The sequence below is a fragment of the Myxine glutinosa genome, chromosome 13, assembly GCF_964187855.1.
Source record: "Myxine glutinosa chromosome 13, kmMyxGlut1.1, whole genome shotgun sequence".
Lineage (NCBI taxonomy): Eukaryota > Metazoa > Chordata > Myxini > Myxiniformes > Myxinidae > Myxine > Myxine glutinosa.
Window position 1 is genome coordinate 98,992,423 of NC_136273.1, and position 18,307 is coordinate 99,010,729.

At 45.8% G+C, this 18,307-nt stretch overlaps 1 protein-coding gene across 12 annotated transcripts in view; it reads right to left on the reverse strand.

The window, feature by feature from the left end:
- GOLGA2 (golgin A2) overlaps nt 1-18,307 on the reverse strand; it is a 102,780-nt gene that overhangs the window by 50,002 nt on the left and 34,471 nt on the right. For 7 of the 12 annotated variants that reach the window (XM_068098622.2, XM_068098621.2, XM_078767815.1 and 4 more), the window contains 9 exons: nt 17,808-17,871; nt 17,487-17,534; nt 12,134-12,214; nt 11,053-11,085; nt 5,514-5,573; nt 5,301-5,394; nt 3,848-3,954; nt 3,504-3,562; nt 58-199 (listed from right to left, as the gene is read on the reverse strand). In XM_068098622.2, the coding sequence (XP_067954723.2) occupies nt 58-199; nt 3,504-3,562; nt 3,848-3,954; nt 5,301-5,394; nt 5,514-5,573; nt 11,053-11,085; nt 12,134-12,214; nt 17,487-17,534; nt 17,808-17,871 (688 nt within the window). The remainder of the gene's footprint in view (nt 1-57; nt 200-3,503; nt 3,563-3,847; nt 3,955-5,300; nt 5,395-5,513; nt 5,574-11,052; nt 11,086-12,133; nt 12,215-17,486; nt 17,535-17,807; nt 17,872-18,307) is intronic. The other 5 variants (XM_078767816.1, XM_078767813.1, XM_068098623.2 and 2 more) reach the window with 3 other exon arrangements.

The window sequence follows — 18,307 nt, forward strand, 5'->3', positions numbered from 1 at the left end:
AAAACAAGTGCTTGAGATGCAGGGGAAAAAAAAGAAAGATTGGTGAGCACAGACTACCTGCTGTGCTGTAAGCTCGGCCATCTCCAGCCGTTGTTGCAGCTCAGAAATCTCATGCCTCGCGGCCTTGTGTGCATTCTCCAAAGCTAGCAAACGTTCTGTCTGCTCTCCTCCACGCTGACCAAGGTCCTCATTTTGCTTCCTGCCTCCACCGCAGCATGATCAACCAAACAACATCACGATAAAACTCTAAATACAACATGACGGCTCATCAGCAGGTAGTTCTAAGTAATCAGGCACAGCGGCCCAAGGTAATGCCTCCAATTGTTTTTCTCCAAAACAGGTGAGATATTCAAGTGGAACAAAGAGCAGTCCGCACATTAGTTCTTCCCACCAATGGGTGCAAAGTTTCGTGATTTTGACACTCGATGCCTGAGGGCTACGTCAGTCAAGATGACAGAAGGCAGCACAGTGATGTCAGTGCTGTGATAGGTGAAGCACTGCAGAAGAGAGATGGGATGACTGGCTGGAGATGAGAGATGGGATGGGATGACTGGCTGGAGATGAGAGATGGGATGGGATGACTGGCTGGAGATGAGAGATGGGATGGGATGACTGGCTGGAGATGATGGGATGGGATGACTGGCTGGAGATGAGAGATGGGATGGGATGACTGGCTGGAGATGAGATGGGATGGGATGACTGGCTGGAGATGAGAGATGGGATGGGATGACTGGCTGGAGATGAGAGATGGGATGACTGGCTGGAGATGAGAGATGGGATGGGATGACTGGCTGATGAGAGATGGGATGGGATGACTGGCTGGAGATGAGAGATGGGATGGGATGACTGGCTGGAGATGAGATGAGATGGGATGACTGGCTGGAGATTAGAGATGGGATGGTATGACTGGCTGGAGATGAGAGATGGGATGGGATGACTGGCTGGAGATGAGAGATGGGATGGGATGACTGGCTGGAGATGAGAGATGGGATGACTGGCTGGAGATGAGGTGGGATGGGATGACTGGCTGGAGATGAGAGATGGGATGGGATGACTGGCTGGAGATGAGAGATGGGATGGGATGACTGGCTGGAGATGAGAGATGGGATGGGATGACTGGCTGGAGATGAGAGATGGGATGGGATGACTGGCTGGAGATGAGAGATGGGATGGGATGACTGGCTGGAGATGAGATGGGATGGGATGACTGGCTGGAGATGAGATGGGATGGGATGACTGGGTGGAGATGAGAGATGGGATTGGATGACTGGCTGGAGATGAGATGGGATGGGATGGGATGGGATGACTGGCTGGAGATGAGAGATGGGATGGGATGACTGGCTGGAGATGAGAGATGGGATGGGATGACTGGCTGGAGATGAGAGATGGGATGGGATGGGATGACTGGCTGGAGATGAGAGATGGGATGGGATGACTGGCTGGAGATGAGATGGGATGACTGGCTGGAGATGAGATGGGATGACTGGCTGGAGATGAGATGGGATGGGATGACTGGCTGGAGATGATGCGATGGGATGACTGGCTGGAGATGAGAGATGGGATGGGATGACTGGCTGGAGATGAGATGGGATGACTGGCTGGAGATGAGATGGGATGACTGGCTGGAGATGAGATGGGATGGGATGACTGGCTGGAGATGATGCGATGGGATGACTGGCTGGAGATGAGATGGGATGGGATGACTGGCTGGAGATGAGATGGGATGGGATGACTGGGTGGAGATGAGAGATGGGATTGGATGACTGGCTGGAGATGAGATGGGATGGGATGGGATGACTGGCTGGAGATGAGAGATGGGATGGGATGACTGGCTGGAGATGAGAGATGGGATGGGATGACTGGCTGGAGATGAGAGATGGGATGGGATGACTGGCTGGAGATGAGAGATGGGATGGGATGACTGGCTGGAGATGAGATGGGATGACTGGCTGGAGATGAGATGGGATGACTGGCTGGAGATGAGATGGGATGGGATGACTGGCTGGAGATGAGATGGGATGGGATGACTGGCTGGAGATGAGATGGGATGGGATGACTGGCTGATGAGAGATGGGATGGGATGACTGGCTGGAGATGAGAGATGGGATGGGATGACTGGCTGGAGATGAGATGAGATGGGATGACTGGCTGGAGATGAGAGATGGGATGGTATGACTGCTGGAGATGAGAGATGGGATGGGATGACTGGCTGGAGATGAGAGATGGGATGGGATGACTGGCTGGAGATGAGAGATGGGATGGGATGACTGGCTGGAGATGAGAGATGGGATGGGATGACTGGCTGGAGATGAGAGATGGGATGGGATGACTGGCTGGAGATGAGAGATGGGATGGGATGACTGGCTGGAGATGAGAGATGGGATGGGATGACTGGCTGGAGATGAGAGATGGGATGGGATGACTGGCTGGCGATGAGAGATGGGATGGGATGACTGGCTGGAGATGAGAGATGGGATGGGATGACTGGCTGGAGATGAGAGATGGGATGGGATGACTGGCAGGAGATGAGAGATGGGATGGGATGACTGGCTGGAGATGAGAGATGGGATGGGATGACTGGCTGGAGATGAGAGGTGGGATGGGATGACTGGCTGGAGATGAGGGATGGGATGGGATGACTGGCTGGAGATGAGAGATGGGATGGGATGACTGGCTGGAGATGAGAGATGGGATGGGATGACTGGTTGGAGATGAGAGATGGGATGGAATGACTGGCTGGAGATGAAAGTTGGGATGACTGACTGGAGATGAAAGTTGGGATGACTAACTGTCGATCAGAGTTGGGATGACTGACTGGAGATGAAAGTTGGGTGCACCATTCCAATCCTGAGAATAAGACATGGTCAATGGAGTACCGCCACAGAGGATCACAAGCCCCGACTTGGCTCCGTCAGATGTTCATTTTTTTCCCCCAAACTTAAATCGTACTTTCTTGGTGAAAATTATGCTTCCGACGATGTGAAGGCCGTTGTGAAGCGCTGGTTAAGCCAGCAGGGCGCACAATTCTATCGTGATGGCATCACAAAACTACTTGAACGTTGGCAGATACGTATGGACCTTACTGCTGATGATGTTGAGAAATAAATATGCACCGTGGTAGAATAAAGATCGATGTTAGATACATCTGTGTTTTATTGGAATATCTTTACCTGTTTTGGAGAAAAACAGGAGGAGGCATTACTTTTCAAGATGCCCTCGTATGAGAACTACCACAATATTTGACTATTTTAGAATATATAAACTTTGTACTTTTGTTATCTAGTCCACTTTTCTGATTGAAGTGCTGGCATCTTGACGACAGTAAGAAACAGCATGCATGGTACGTCATGTTTATGCCGATAGCCATACCAGTGTGTAACATCAAGACCAAGGCACATCTGTTCCAAAATCAACTGCAGCGAGATTTTGTATTCTAAAGAATGCTACAATAGCCACCTGTAGCTTTCCCACTACCAAGACGAAACGACACACTGGAAGCTCACCGGAAGCTTGCCAAATCAGCCTGGAGCTTGCTTCGTTCCTGCTGCAAATCATTGAATGCCTGGGGAAAGTAAGGATGGCAATAGAGTTCTTTAAGAAAAATTTTAACATGTAGGGTGGTGGATGCAGGTAAGGAAGGAGGTCTGCACCGATGAAGTGGCTGGAGCACATAGCACATCTGACTGAAGAAACAAGATGTTTCACAAATCAAAACAAAAGTAATTTTGTAACTGAAGGAAAAAAATGTCTTTAAAATAATTATTTAATCCAAATTTCCAGTGTGCGAGTTTCAGCACCACATACAGACGACACTATTTAGTACATGGTGAGTGTCCTGTCAAAATACCTTGGTGTTGTCAAGTTTCTCAGAAGTGAGCGCGGATACAGACGCCTCAAGTTCTGCAATTCTCTGCCGTGATGCCAACAGTTTGTGGGTCACATCGTCCAGCTCACCTGTACACAAAGGCAGGCATAAATGTACCTTTCTTTTAAAATACCTGTATATAGTCGAGGCTTGTGGAAGAGCTAAGACAGTGAACAGATCAGGACTTAACAGACAAAACCAGGACGCAAAACACGCGTGCATGGGGTGGACAAAATGAATACAAAAGGAAATTACAAGGAGGGAAAACTGCATAATTGTAAGGAGGAGGGATTTCGGTGGGCTTAATTAACGAGGGTAGAAAATATAATTGTTTAGGATTGGGGACGATCTGAGACGGTGGAGAAAAGCTGTCTTGAAGACCTGGAGGGAAGAATGGGATTAAAAGAGGATGTGGAGGTCGATTCCACAAATGGGAAAAAGAGGAACGAATGAGTGGAGGTGAGCAGCGATTCTAGATTTAGGTAGTTTTAGCAGAAGGGGGTTGATGGTGGCTGTGTGAGCCCTGCAGACACCTCTGCAGACACTAGGGAAGGTGAAGGGGGCAGGGGGAAGAACAAAGCATGGAAAGAGCAGAGGGCGCAAGACCATAAAGGAGGCAATAGCAGACCACTGACCTGTCTGCGATGGTGAAGTGATAGGCCATACACCCAGTTTTATTCCAGGAGATTCCAATGATCTTGAAAGCCTTGGTTTCCACGGCGTCAAGCTGAGCAAGACGCAAAGCAGGGGAGCCAGTCCAGAGGGGAGAGCAGTACTCCATCAAGCTGAGGATGAAGACCTTGTAGGTGGATATGAGTTCAGGTGTGCCAAGGAAGGACTTTGTATGACGGAAGATGCTCAGTTGGCAGCTGGTCTTGGAGGCCAATTTTTGAATGTGCTTTACCCAAGAAAGATCATGGCTGATAGTGAGACCCAGGAGTTTGAATGTTTGAGAGCTCTCAAAGCTAACTACAAACAAGAAATGTAAACCTCCGAGACACAAGAACCTCAAAACCAATGCAGAGGATGGGGAGGAGGGTGGGGGAGATGTGGTGGTGGTGGAGTGGGGAGGAAGAGAGGTGAGAACTAACCCACAGTTTATCAATTTAAAATGCAGCACAACTACCATTTTGACAAACAGAATTGTTGATAACTAGTGTTAAACAATGCTCTTGCAATCAAAGTGGACGACAAGCATCCTCATGGTAAAAAGGCAGAAGCAGAAGAATAAAAGGGGTATCAGTCTTCAAAATTGTTGTGGCCTCCATTGCCAAACCAAAGACATTTTATCATGGAGAGTGGTGAAGAGGTGGGGGGGCAGGGGAGTTAAGCAGACATTTCAGATCTACGAATTAAGCCTGTAGTGTCATGAACATGAATTTTATTAAATTATTTTCTGTTTACTACGCACAGAGTACTTTCTCAGCAAACTCACCAGCCTTATCGCTTTTGGCTTGTTGGGACTTTTCCAGTTTGGCTTGCAGCTCAGATTTCTCAGCCACCAATATACTGATTGTCTGAACATGGACCTGCCAGAAGCACAGCACAACAGAGCTCATGAATGTTGAACTTAAACCCAAAGGTAACCTCCACCCATTCGGCACATACACTCAAGTCTCGTGGAATATGACGTGAGATCAGGTATTACCTCCAGTTGTTCGTTCAAAGAGGTTTCATCATCCACACTTTTTCTTTGCTGTCTGTTTATCTGAAGGACATGTCACAATAGATGCAAAATTAAACACAAGGCTCTGTCATAAGGAAAGAAAGAGGTAAAGCACCAAACATTCCAGAGAAACAGTCGATATTAAATTTTAATCACAATTCCTTTGTGAATTCAATTTACTTTTAATTATCAAAACGAGACAATGAAACATGGTTTTGGAGCAAGAAACAATTAACAGGGAGTTCTACCTCCGAAGGTCTGAAAGGCAATGCTCAGGAGAAATTGACAAAAAACACTATTCATTAGTGTGTTTAATAAATGCTTTTGTTTGTACAGGATACAAAAATAGGTTAAAGGAAGAGCGAGGTAAAAAAAAGGGTAAAGGTGAGTGTAGTGACTGTGGGAGTGAGGTCACAGTTGGACACAACAATCGAGGGAATGAACTAACAACAAAGAGGAGAGGGAGGAGGGTAGGAAATAGAAAATTGCAAGTAAGGGGGTTGGGTTAGGGCAAGTTAATGGATATAAAAAGTGCACAAAAATAAAGTATATACAGTCACGTGAAAAAGTAAGTACACCCCATGTAAAGTTTTGATTCTTTCAACATATTTCAACATACAGCTATTTGATCTTCATTTCAACAATATTGATAGATAAAGGTGATATAATACAACAAATATCATGAAACATTTACATTTTGTAGTCCATTGTATAATTTAAATAAACATAAATGCAAATTTCGCATGTGGAAAAAGTAAGTACACCCCTGGCTCTAATAGGTGGTATTGCCCCCTTTGGCAGAAACAACCTCAAGTAGGCGTTTCTTATAACTGTCTACCAGTCTCTGACATCGACTGGGAGAAATTTTTGCCCACTCTTCCATGCAGAATTCTTTCAGCTGTGCGATGTTTGAGGGGTTTCTTGCATGCACAGCTCGTTTCAAATCCCCCCACAACATCTCGATGGGATTTAGATCCGGGCTTTGACTTGGCCATTCCAGAACCCTCCATTTCTTTCTTTTCAGCCATTCCTTGGTGGATTTACTGGTATGTTTAGGGTCATTGTCATGTTGCAAGGTCCACCTTCGGTTGAGCTTCAACTTTCCGACAGATGGCCTCACATTATCCTCAAGCACCCTCTGGTACAATGAAGAATTCATTGTGGATTATATGATGGTGAGCTGCCCAGGCCCTGATGCAGCAAAGTTGCCCCAAACCATAATATTTCCACCACCATGCTTTACAGTTGCTATCAGGTTCTTGTGGTCAAATGCTGTCTTTGGTTTTGCCAAACATGTCTTCTGGTACTGTGGCCAAATAGCTCTACCTTTGACTCATCTGTCCAGAGCACATTGTTCCAGAAGTGCTGGTCTTTGCCTCGGTGTTCATTGGCAAACCTTTGTGTTGCCCTGATGGTCTTTCTGGACAGCAAAGGTTTCCTCCTGGCACACCTCCCATGTAGATCAAATTTGTGCAGCCTCTTTCTAATGGTAGACTCGTGCACTTTGACATCAACAGAGGCAAGAGCTACCTGTCGGTCCCATGATGACATTCTGGGGTTCTTAAAGACTTCTTTTAGCATCTTGCAGTCTGCTCTCGGGCTGAATTTGCTGGGGCGGCCTGGCCTGGACAAGTTGGCAGTTGTTTGGAATCTTCTCCACTTGAAGATGATCGTCCGGACACTTGAATGATTGATTTCAAATTGTTTGGAGATCTTTTTAAATCCCTTCCCAGACTCGTAGGCATCTAAACCTTCTTTCTGAAGGCCTCAGAGAGCTCTTTTGATCTGGGCATGGTGACACCGCACACTTCAACAACAAAGAGCAAACCAAACTAAATGTCTGAGTTTAAAATAAGACAGGTTCCTCCAAGATCCTCTCGAACAATGTTCTAATCATTTGCACCTGAGCTGGTGCACCTGATTCTAATTTTAGGTATTTGTAGTGATAAATGCAGGTGTGTACTTACTTTTTCCACATGCGAAATTTGCATTTATGTTTATTTAAATTATACAATGGACTACAAAATGTAAATGTTTCATGATATTTGTTATATTATATCACCTTTATCTATCAATATTGTTGAAATGAAGATCAAATAGCTGTATGTTGAAATATGTTGAAAAAGTCAAAACTTTACATGGGGTGTACTTACTTTTGCACGTGACTGTATATATACGAGCGTGACCCGTGCGAGGTCCAGTCCCCGTTCTCGGGGCGGCGTGCGTACCGAAGGTACTTAGGGATTCGACCAGATACCCTTCCGCACGCTCGCTACGGGAGTAGCAGCTCGGCCTCGTGGACTTGAATCTCGAGGGGGGGAAAGGGTTTAACGCCCCTCTGTACGTCGACGGGCTCGAGAGATCCGCAACAAATTGGTGTCCGGGAGTGGGATATATATATATATGTATGTATGTATGTATGTATGTATGTATGTACGTATGTATGTTTAATAAAATGAAACTGCTGACAATCTGGTTTGGCTGTTGGTTAATTTGATGGGCCTTCCAGAGCTACAGGGTGAGATTGAGATTTATGTAGATTTTAAAATGTATTATTTATCAGATCAGTATGTCCTCAATTCCAAATCAGTGGAGTGCTGCAGCTGCAGTTCCCTCTAAGTGGCATGAGAGACTGCATGACATCTGCAAAGAGGGGAGACTATTTTTCCAGAGATATGGGGTCTCACTATAATGGTGGGGCTTGTTTTGACTGTGTTCGTAATGAAACATCTTTGCCTGCGTATTGAGAGATTCTTTCCTAGCTCCTCCAAGTATCTGTTGGCCCAACTGGAAATTAACGAGAAAGAGAACGACAACGACAACGAGGAACCGCCCGATCTACCCGTTACTCCGGATCCCCAAGAGCCCACGTCCATGGATGACCCCGACGCAAGGGACGTCTTTCTCTTTTCTTTTGATTATCACGCCCTGTATGCTAAGCAAGAACGAATGCTACAGGAGATTGATGACCTTATGTTTTCCCCAGAACAACAGCACGTGCAAGCCCTGATGAGAATGGAACTCGATCAACCTAGAAGATAAGCAAGGATTGTGTCTGTGTGAGGCGGAGGTAGCCGGTTCTGCAGGGGAGGTGGCGGGCCCTCTAGCAGAACACATCTTCGTCGGACCAGGCGTCTTCGTTGCGGATCCAAAATGTTAATATAATTCCACAAAGGATGTTTTGTGGTATTAAAGATTTTTATTATTTAATATCAGAACTGAACTATTATTTATTATGTAGTATTAAATATCTGAACACAGTATGTGAACGGTTGCTTGAGTGAGATGTGCATGGAAGAAGTTTCGGAAACTGAGTGGTGTGCTGACGAGGAGGGGAGTGTCGTTGAAGCTGAAGGGAAAGGTGTATGCTGCATGTGTGAGAAGTGTTATGATTTATGGGAGCGAGACATGGGTAATGAACGTAGAGCAGCAACAAAGGCTGGAAAGGGTGGAAATGTGAATGGTTCGGTGGATGTGTGGAGTATCGTTGAGAGAGAGGAAGACAAATGATGAATTGCGAAAGATGATGGGAATAGAGCCTGTGATGGATGCTGTGAAGAGAAACAGGTTGATATGGTTTGGTCATGTGTTGAGGAAGGATGAAAGTGACTGAGTGAGAAGAGTGATGGAAATGAATGTAGAAGGAAGTAGAGGACGAGGAAGACCGAGAAAGACTTGGCTAAAGGTGGTGGAAGAAGAAATGCGGGCAAGGGGGTTAACAAGGGGAGATGCAGAAAATAGGGCAAAATGGAGAAGATTGTCATGGGGCCCGCAAGGCTATCCCCCGCTCCAGCAGGGAAAATGGCCTTAAAATGCCTGTTGTTCTTGTTGTATCTGAACAGGAGAAAGGAATTGTCGAAGTGTATATACATTTAAATGAATATATACTTCAATATACTTCCATTTTAATTTGACTAACTATGCAACCGGCCTTGTGTCCTGAAGAGAACACAGTCTTTAGGTCTGTGTTCTCTCAAAACTGTTATTGTTTCTCCCCGTCTCTCCTCTGCAGAGCCAGCTTGCTTTTTATTGCCCTCCCCATTGAAATCTGAACACAAGAATGCTTGTCCTCCCTCCCTTTTGAAATAATGACCTCCACACACTGACAGGAGTAAACCTTGAGGGAGTTGGTGTGGTGCTTTGGGTACGTGACCAAAACCTCTAGGCAAGCTCCCAGCGGAGATGTTTATCTTTCTTTTCTGCACTGACCTATGTGTATATAAACGGAGCGCGCTGACAATTATTTTGAGAAAGGACTGGCCAGTTTTGTGCCCTATCTTCCGCACGTGTTATAACGGCTTGGTAATAAAAGGCTTATATTCTCAGGAGTTGTCCCGAGTTCTCCTCGGACAGCGGACATCGAGCGACGATACATGTCATGACGTCAGTGGAGGCATACATTTTATAAGTATGGCCCTTAATCTTTGCATTCAAAACTACATTTAGCTTTTGCTCATTTTCAGGCAATATCATGTAAACAACCCTTTTAAAAGTCATCGCGTGTCCAAATTCACCCCTTGCCGAGTGTATCGTCACCAATGTCAATTTTGATACGATCGTACCGAACTTGCTCAATTGAGCACACAAGTCCTCACCTTTAACAAAGGGAGGGATATTAGACACATTAACCTTCACTGCAGGTGTATCTAATGGGGAAACCACGATAAACAGGTCGGGCTCTATGAGAAGGCCTTGCTCCAACAACAGTCACCATGTGCACCTCCAATACAAACAAAACAACCTTCTTGTTAATTCGAGAGGCTGCACGGACATTATGGGAGTCGACGCTCTTTCCGATTGCTAGAAGCACTTGTTCTATCTTAACCTCACTCGGAGGGTCGCACACCAGCCCATGCTTGCGAGTGAGCGACTCGTGAGCGACTCGAGTGAACAATCGTTTGCAATAGCGAACGTAAATTAAATAAATAAAAAAGTGAGAAATCAACAAAATGATACAAACCACAAGCAACACCGGCAAGTGGAGGTAAAACCAAAACTAATGGACAAAGTCCAAGAAACGTTTAGAGTAATGAAACCGCTGCCTGGACTAGAAAAACACGGCAAAATGGAGGCCTGGCCTCAAACACAGAGGTTCGAAAAGAGGCAACCGAACACCACCTACCGTGTGCGCTCCCCTCCCCTCACCCTCCCCCCCTCGTCTCAACAATGAAAAGACACACAGGGGAAACTTTACAAGCATAAACAAGGACACAAGGGAGCGAAATGGGGGATGGGAAAAACAACCACCACGACAGAGAACTCTCAGCTCAACACGCACAGCCGCCATGATGCCACACCCACGCCCAACTCACCAACGACCAGCAGGGGGCGAGAGAGAGTGAGAGAGAGAGTGAGAGTGAGAGAGTGAGAGAGAGAGAAAGAGACAGACAGGAGCAGGGGAGTACTCAATCTAAACTGTTTTGACCAACCCACATCAGAGCTCATTGTAAAATTACTTTATGTGTTGACCACACACCTCTGACTGCCAATACATGAAAAGCTGGAAACAAATAAATGTTACCTTTTGCATCTGCAAATCTTCATTTTGTAGTCTCTGCAAAAACGTGCAAATACAGCAGTAAGTTAGTGATGAACTTGTTAGTGAGTAATACATAGCATTTGACAGCACAGATGTCAGCACAAAGCACGACATGATCTTTAGTTTACACATTCAGTCTCTCTCGGGACATTATCTGACCAAGTGAGGGTAAAGAACAATGCTGTGCACTACTAACGACCCGAGAAATGTAAAAGGCTGATAAATCGGTGTTAAGAAATTGAAAAAGAAACAGTTGATGGAAAAAACATCAAGACCTCCAATTCCTATTACTCTAACAAATAAATTCATTTTAAGATTTAAAAACTATTTTTTTTAAAGCAGTCAAAAGAAAATATTTTTCCTTCCCTTTTGTGATTCATTCCCACTTTGGTCCCTCTTTATTAAATTCTTCAATATTCTTCTTTATTAAATTGATATATGTGGGAAAATTATTTTACACAAAACATAATTACATCCATAATTACACAAAGAACATCCATAATTACACAAAGAAGAACTAGATAAAGGAACAGGATTAAATAATTTCATCGATATATGTGGGAAAATTACATGCCCAGACCGGGAATTGAACCCAGGTCCTCTGGAAAACTGTACCAGTCCTCTGCCATCTGAGCGACCCTGACTGAGCATGTAATTTTCCCACACATATGATTGCCACTCTCTTTCCGTCAATGCGTCATGTGTGGGAAAATGTAATGCTCAGTCAGGGTCGTCCAGGTAGCTCAGATGGCAGAGGACTGGTACAGTTTTCCAGAGGACCTGGGTTCAAGTCCCGGTCTGGGCATGTAATTTTTCCACATATATCAATTTAATTATTTAATCCTGTTCATTAATCTAGCTAGTTCTTCTTTGTGTAATTATGGATGTTCGTTCTATCCCTCTCTCCTCCACAACAGCTTTACCCTCCCATTCCCTTCCCTCCATTACAGCAACTTAACATTTTTTGTTGTTAGTCTATCTTATTTCTTTGTTTTGTTTTAATGGAAACCAGACAACCACAATGGCATTTCTGAAGCTAATATTCTGCTCCAGGACATCTCACCACATCTTCCAGCTGTGCAGCTAGCTGGTCGTTCCTCTGCCTGCTGGCATCTAGGGCACAAAGCAACTCCCGGTTCTTCTGCTGTTAAAGCAAACAACAATTAGCTTATAAACTGCTGTGATGAATGGTCACAGATGACTGCTGAAAACAAAAAGTCATCAAAATATTTCTGCTGCCAAGTTTAATGTGTCAACTCAGGCCGCAGAAAATGGGTTAAAACTTCAGAGGGGATGAGGGATAGGGCCTAATGGCAGCTATGTGAAGGCATGGAAAACCAACAATAGCATGCAGTGAATAATAAAAATATAGTATCCCAAAGATATATACACAGTCACATCATAAAAACTATAAAGGCACTTGGTAGAGCGCATACCACCGCCAGCATGAACAGTTTACGTTTTGTATCCCACTGATAGGTTGGAGCAAGGATCCAGATATCTTTCCCTCGCGGTCCCCATGTGTAGTCTTTCCCTCGCGGTCCCCATGTGCTGTCTTTGTCTTTCCCTCGTGGTCCCCATGTGTTGTCTTTCCCTCGCAGTCCCCATGTGCTGTCTTTGTCTTTCCCTCGTGGTCCCCCTGTACTGTCTTTGTCTTTCCCTCGCGGTCCCCATGTGCTGTCTTTGTCTTTCCCTCACGGTCCCCATGTGTAGTCTTTCCCTCGCGGTCCCCATGTGCTGTCTTTGTCTTTCCCTCGTGGTCCCATGTGTAGTCTTTCCCTCGCGGTCCCCATGTACTGTCTTTGTCTTTCCCTCGTGGTCCCCCTGGACTGTCTTTCCCTCGCGGTCCCCATGTGTAGTCTTTCCCTCGCGGTCCCCATGTGCTGTCTTTGTCTTTCCCTCGTGGTCCCCATGTGTTGTCTTTCCCTCGCGGTCCCCATGTGTAGTCTTTGTCTTTCCCTCACGGTCCCCATGTGTAGTCTTTCCCTCGCGGTCCCCATGTGCTGTCTTTGTCTTTCCCTCGTGGTCCCATGTGTAGTCTTTCCCTCGTGGTCCCCCTGTACTGTCTTTCCCTCGCGGTCCCCATGTGTAGTCTTTCCCTCGCGGTCCCCATGTGCTGTCTTTGTCTTTCCCTCGTGGTCCCCATGTGTTGTCTTTCCCTCGCGGTCCCCATGTGCTGTCTTTGTCTTTCCCTCGTGGTCCCCCTGTACTGTCTTTCCCTCGCGGTCCCCATGTGTAGTCTTTCCCTCGCGGTCCCCATGCACTGTCTTTGTCTTTCCCTCGCGGTCCCCATGTGCTGTCTTTGTCTTTCCCTCGTGGTCCCCATGTGTAGTCTTTCCCTCGCGGTCCCCATGTACTGTCTTTGTCTTTCCCTCGCGGTCCCCATGTGTAATCTTTCCCTCGCAGTCCCCATGTACTGTCTTTGTCTTTCCCTCGCGGTCCCCATGTGTAGTCTTTCCCTCGCGGTCCCCATGTGTAGTCTTTCCCTCGCGGTCCCCATGTGTAGTCTTTCCCTCGCGGTCCCCATGTGCTGTCTTTGTCTTTCCCTCGTGGTCCCCATGTGCTGTCTTTGTCTTTCCCTCGTGGTCCCCCTGTACTGTCTTTGTCTTTCCCTCATGGTCCCCATGTGCTGTCTTTGTCTTTCCCTCGTGGTCCCCCTGTACTGTCTTTGTCTTTGTCTTTCCCTCGCGGTCCCCATGTGCTGTCTTTGTCTTTCCCTCGCGGTCCCCATGTGCTGTCTTTGTCTTTCCCTCGCGGTCCCCATGTGCTGTCTTTGTCTTTCCCTCGCGGTCCCCATGTGCTGTCTTTGTCTTTCCCTCGCGGTCCCCATGTGCTGTCTTTGTCTTTCCCTCGTGGTCCCCATGTGCTGTCTTTGTCTTTCCCTCGTGGTCCCCATGTGCTGTCTTTGTCTTTCCCTCGCGGTCCCCATGTGCTGTCTTTGTCTTTCCCTCGCGGTCCCCATGTGCTGGCTTTGTCTTTCCCTCGCGGTCCCCATGTGCTGTCTTTGTCTTTCCCTCGCGGTCCCCATGTGCTGTCTTTGTCTTTACCTCGCGGTCCCCCTGTGCTGTCTTTGTCTTTCCCTCGCGGTCCCCATGTGCTGTCTTTGTCTTTCCCTCGTGGTCCCCCTGTACTGTCTTTGTCTTTCCTTCGCGGTCCCCATGTGCTGTCTTTGTCTTTCCCTCGCAGTCCCCATGTGCTGTCTTTGTATTTCCCTCGTGGTCCCCCTGTGCTGTCTTTGTCTTCCCCTCGCGGTCCCCATGTGCTGTCTTTGTCTTTCCCTCGCGGCCCCCATGTGCTGTCTTTGTCTTTCCCTCGCGGTCCCCATGTGCTGTCTTTGTATTTCCCTCGTGGTCCCCCTGTGCTGTCTTTGTCTTCCCCTCGCGGTTCCCATGTGCTGTCTTTGTCTTTCCCTCGCGGTCCCCATGTGCTGTCTTTGTCTTTCCCTCGTGGTCCCCATGTGTAGTCTTTCCCTCGCAGTCCCCATGTACTCTCTTTGTCTTTCCCTCGCGGTCCCCATGTGCTGTCTTTGTCTTTCCCTCGCGGTCCCCATGTGCTGTCTTTGTCTTTCCCTCGTGGTCCCCATGTGTTGTCTTTCCCTCGCGGTCCCCATGTGCTGTCTTTGTCTTTTCCTCGTGGTCCCCCTGTGCTGTCTTTCCCTCGCGGTTGTCAGCTCTTTCACGAGCCTCGATTCAGTATAGAAAAAAAAATATATATATATATATATATATATGGATCTGGACCTGAACCTGAACCAAAATTGAATTGCTTTTCTTGTCAAATAAACATCCACCTAGTTTTGTCATAAATCGTCACCAAACGTTTTGAAATGTCATGCTATATATTGTGTTGGCCCTATCACTGAATGGTGAAGAATCACAAAAAAAAAAAAAAAAAAAAAAAAAAAAAAACTTTAATCTGGATCCGGACTCGAATCTTCACCAAAATTGAAACAAGCAAATATTCCTTCTTCTCAGACACCCAACCTATCCACCAAGTTTCATCCGAATGTCGTTTTTGAAAAATCGTGCTGTACTGTATATCATTGTTGGCCCTATCTCTCAATGGTTAAGAATCACCTAAAAAAAAATTGGATCCCGATCTTCAGCAAAATGTAATAATTTCGTCCTTGTCACACACCCAATATCTGCACCAAATGTAATTAGAATTCGTCCACAACGTTTTGAGAGAAGACAGACAAACCTGTTCACAGGTTTGTGACCTGTTCAGAGACAGACAAACAAACAGAGGTGAAAACACAACCGCCATCTAACTTCGGTGGCGGAGGTAAAGATTGCGCATTACAGTATAAAATATGCAATTGAATAAGGCGAGTTGAAAAACGATCCAGGTCACAAAGGATTGGAGGTTAGGCATGAGTAAAAACCCTGACACGTAGTTTTTTTATTGAAATTTATATTGCAGCCGAATGGAGTCGGTCACTATTGACTGCATAAAGTCAAAGGAAAACCATCCAAACGAGTGTAGATTAAGAAAAATAGGAGTGGGAATACCTAGGCCTCAAGGTTAAAAGAAGATGAAATATATGCACATTTTGTTGTAGGAATTTCAAAAGTGAAAATCCACACATAATTCGATTAAGCTGTGGAATTTTGGCAAACGTCTCAAAGCCATATTCAGTGAAAAATGGAAAGTAAACTAAATACAATATGGTGGTGTTAGGGAAATTTTTGGAAAAACCACCAGCATGTTTGGAATTGGGGTGGGGAGGGGAGGGGAGACCGAGCTGTTCAGTTTAGAACTAACAGAGACAGAGCTAACAACTATCCTCGGATGGTTGTGATCTCTTTGACCTCATCTCGCAGAGCCACCAAAACATGCTTGTGATGACATGTCGTGGTGCAAGGGCAATCCAGCGATGATTTGGACGGTATGGGATTTTATAGGACGAGAGGGCCAAAGCACAACAACAATCCCGTGCCTGCCCACCGGAAATCCATGGCGTCATCCAAGATGGAGAATGCTTTGAAAAAAGTCAGCTTTCTTACCAGCATTTTTCCTGTCTTGCACCATCTGTTCTTAACATGCTCTGTCCCTCCAGGCTTCTGTAACCCTTTTCTGGTGAAACTCGAAAAATCCAGAATCACTGCTCACCTCCTCATTTGTTCCTCTTTTTATACAACTTCCACATTCTCTTCAATTTCATTCTTCCCTCAATGTCCTCAACACAGCTGTTCACCACCATCTGAGATCATTCCCCATGCAAAACCATGATATTTTCTGCCCCCGTTAACCTTCCTCAAACCCACATCTTTCAGAATTTTCAGTTTTTTTTCCTTTCTGAGAGTTTGTAACTGTATCCATTTTGTTTCCTCCTGAATCCTCCCCTAGACCTCGTTCTTCCACATGTCCCTTATTTCTCCAGATATTCCTCTATTTTGTCCCTCAACCCAACTGTTGGTGTTCCCCCCCACCCCCCTCTCTCTTTCTACTGTACTTTTAGGTATGTTGTGTTCTGATTACCTCCGCCAGAAAAGGTGGACAGAGGTTATGTTTTCACCCCTGTTCATCTGTGAGCAGGATATCTCAAAAAGTTGAGGTGGGATTTGAACGAAACGTGTTGAACAGGTTGGGTGCGTGACATGGACAAATTGATTAGACTTTGGTGAAGATCCGTATCAGGATGCGAGAAGTTTTACAAGTGATTCTTCACTACTGACAGATCAGACCAAAAACGATATACAACACAATATTTCAAAAAGTTGTGGATGAGTTATGCCAAAACTTGGTGGACATATTGGGTGCATGACAAGGACGAATCGATTCGATTTCGGTTCAGGTCCCCCCACCCCCTCTCAATACCCCCATCACAAAGCGACTCTGCGTTCCCGGCAACGCCGGGTATCTCTGCTTGTTTGAAATAATTTTGAAATTGACGCCTAATCCCCCGAGGTATAAAGCACATTTTAACATGCAAATAGCTGGACCCAGATATAGAGATCCCCCACCTGCTCATCCCACAAAATGACTTCCCTTATTTTACTCCCCATTGTGTGTGCCAAATTTGGTTGCAATCATGTAAGCTGTTACAAAGATCTTCCCTTCCCCTCCAAAATCCCCAACACTCAAATATCTGACACTCCCCACAGAGTTCCCATTATGTCTGGCAAGTTTGGTGGCCCTACAATGTTCCAATCTTAAAATACACAATATACTGTACAAGGGAACAGCCAGACAGAAAAATGGAGTGTGGCGAAGGGCACACTTGTGTTTGTGTCAGCTTTGTTTGTTGTGAGACTGGTTAGAAAAGAAGGGTCATGTTATTATCCTCTTTGGGGTATATAGATTACAGTAGATCTAGGCACAGCTCCGTTCGTCTATGGTGGACACGATAAGCATCGAATGCCTCAATGCCTTCAAAACACGGACCAAAAAACTACACAATATCAGCATCTTACCTCCAGCTCTCTGCCATCGTTTTCTCCATTCATTAGAGAGTTTGGCTGCTTTATGGAAAAAAGACAAAACACCAAAATAAAAATGTTAACCATGGGAGACGTCTCACTCGAAAGAAGCAGGAGAGTAGATATTTAGGACAATATCAGCATCCACTCAAAACACACAGCACAAACTTGTAGCAGCACTTTCTGCTGTAAATGCAGGTTTGGCATCAAAACCAACTTGTGAAGCAAATGTGTGCAAGTGGGGAATTTTGGAGGTGAGGAGGATGTGGTGATTATAAAGGATGTGTGGAGGGAGGGGTGGGGGTGTAAACGTACCTGTGAGACAAGGCCATTGATCTGCAAGGAGAGCTGTCGCAGCTTTTCTGTCGTAGAACAATCTCTGTACACACATGTGGTGGGGATCGACAACAGATGCAAGATTTTCCATTGAATACAAAAAAAAATTTACATAAAAAAGAAAAAGAATGGTGAAGCCGTCCGTCCGTCTGTCCGTGAAGCCTCATCCACGCTATATGTCTCTTAATTAGGTACTGTGTGAACGTCAGTTGCACCCTGACTACACGTACGTCTATTAATTATGTACTATTGGAATGCAACTTTTAAACCTTTCAACCCTTGAGACAGCTGAGACCCCTTTGACCCCTCGACACCTCCGCCCACATAATTACATCATTATAATACCTACTAGTGGGGTCACCCGTGGGAATCCCACGGGCATGGACGTGTGTGACATTTCGACATATTGAGTTAGATGCTGCACCTGCACATTCAGTTTCACAAAATGGTTACTGGCAATTTATCAGATGCACAAATGA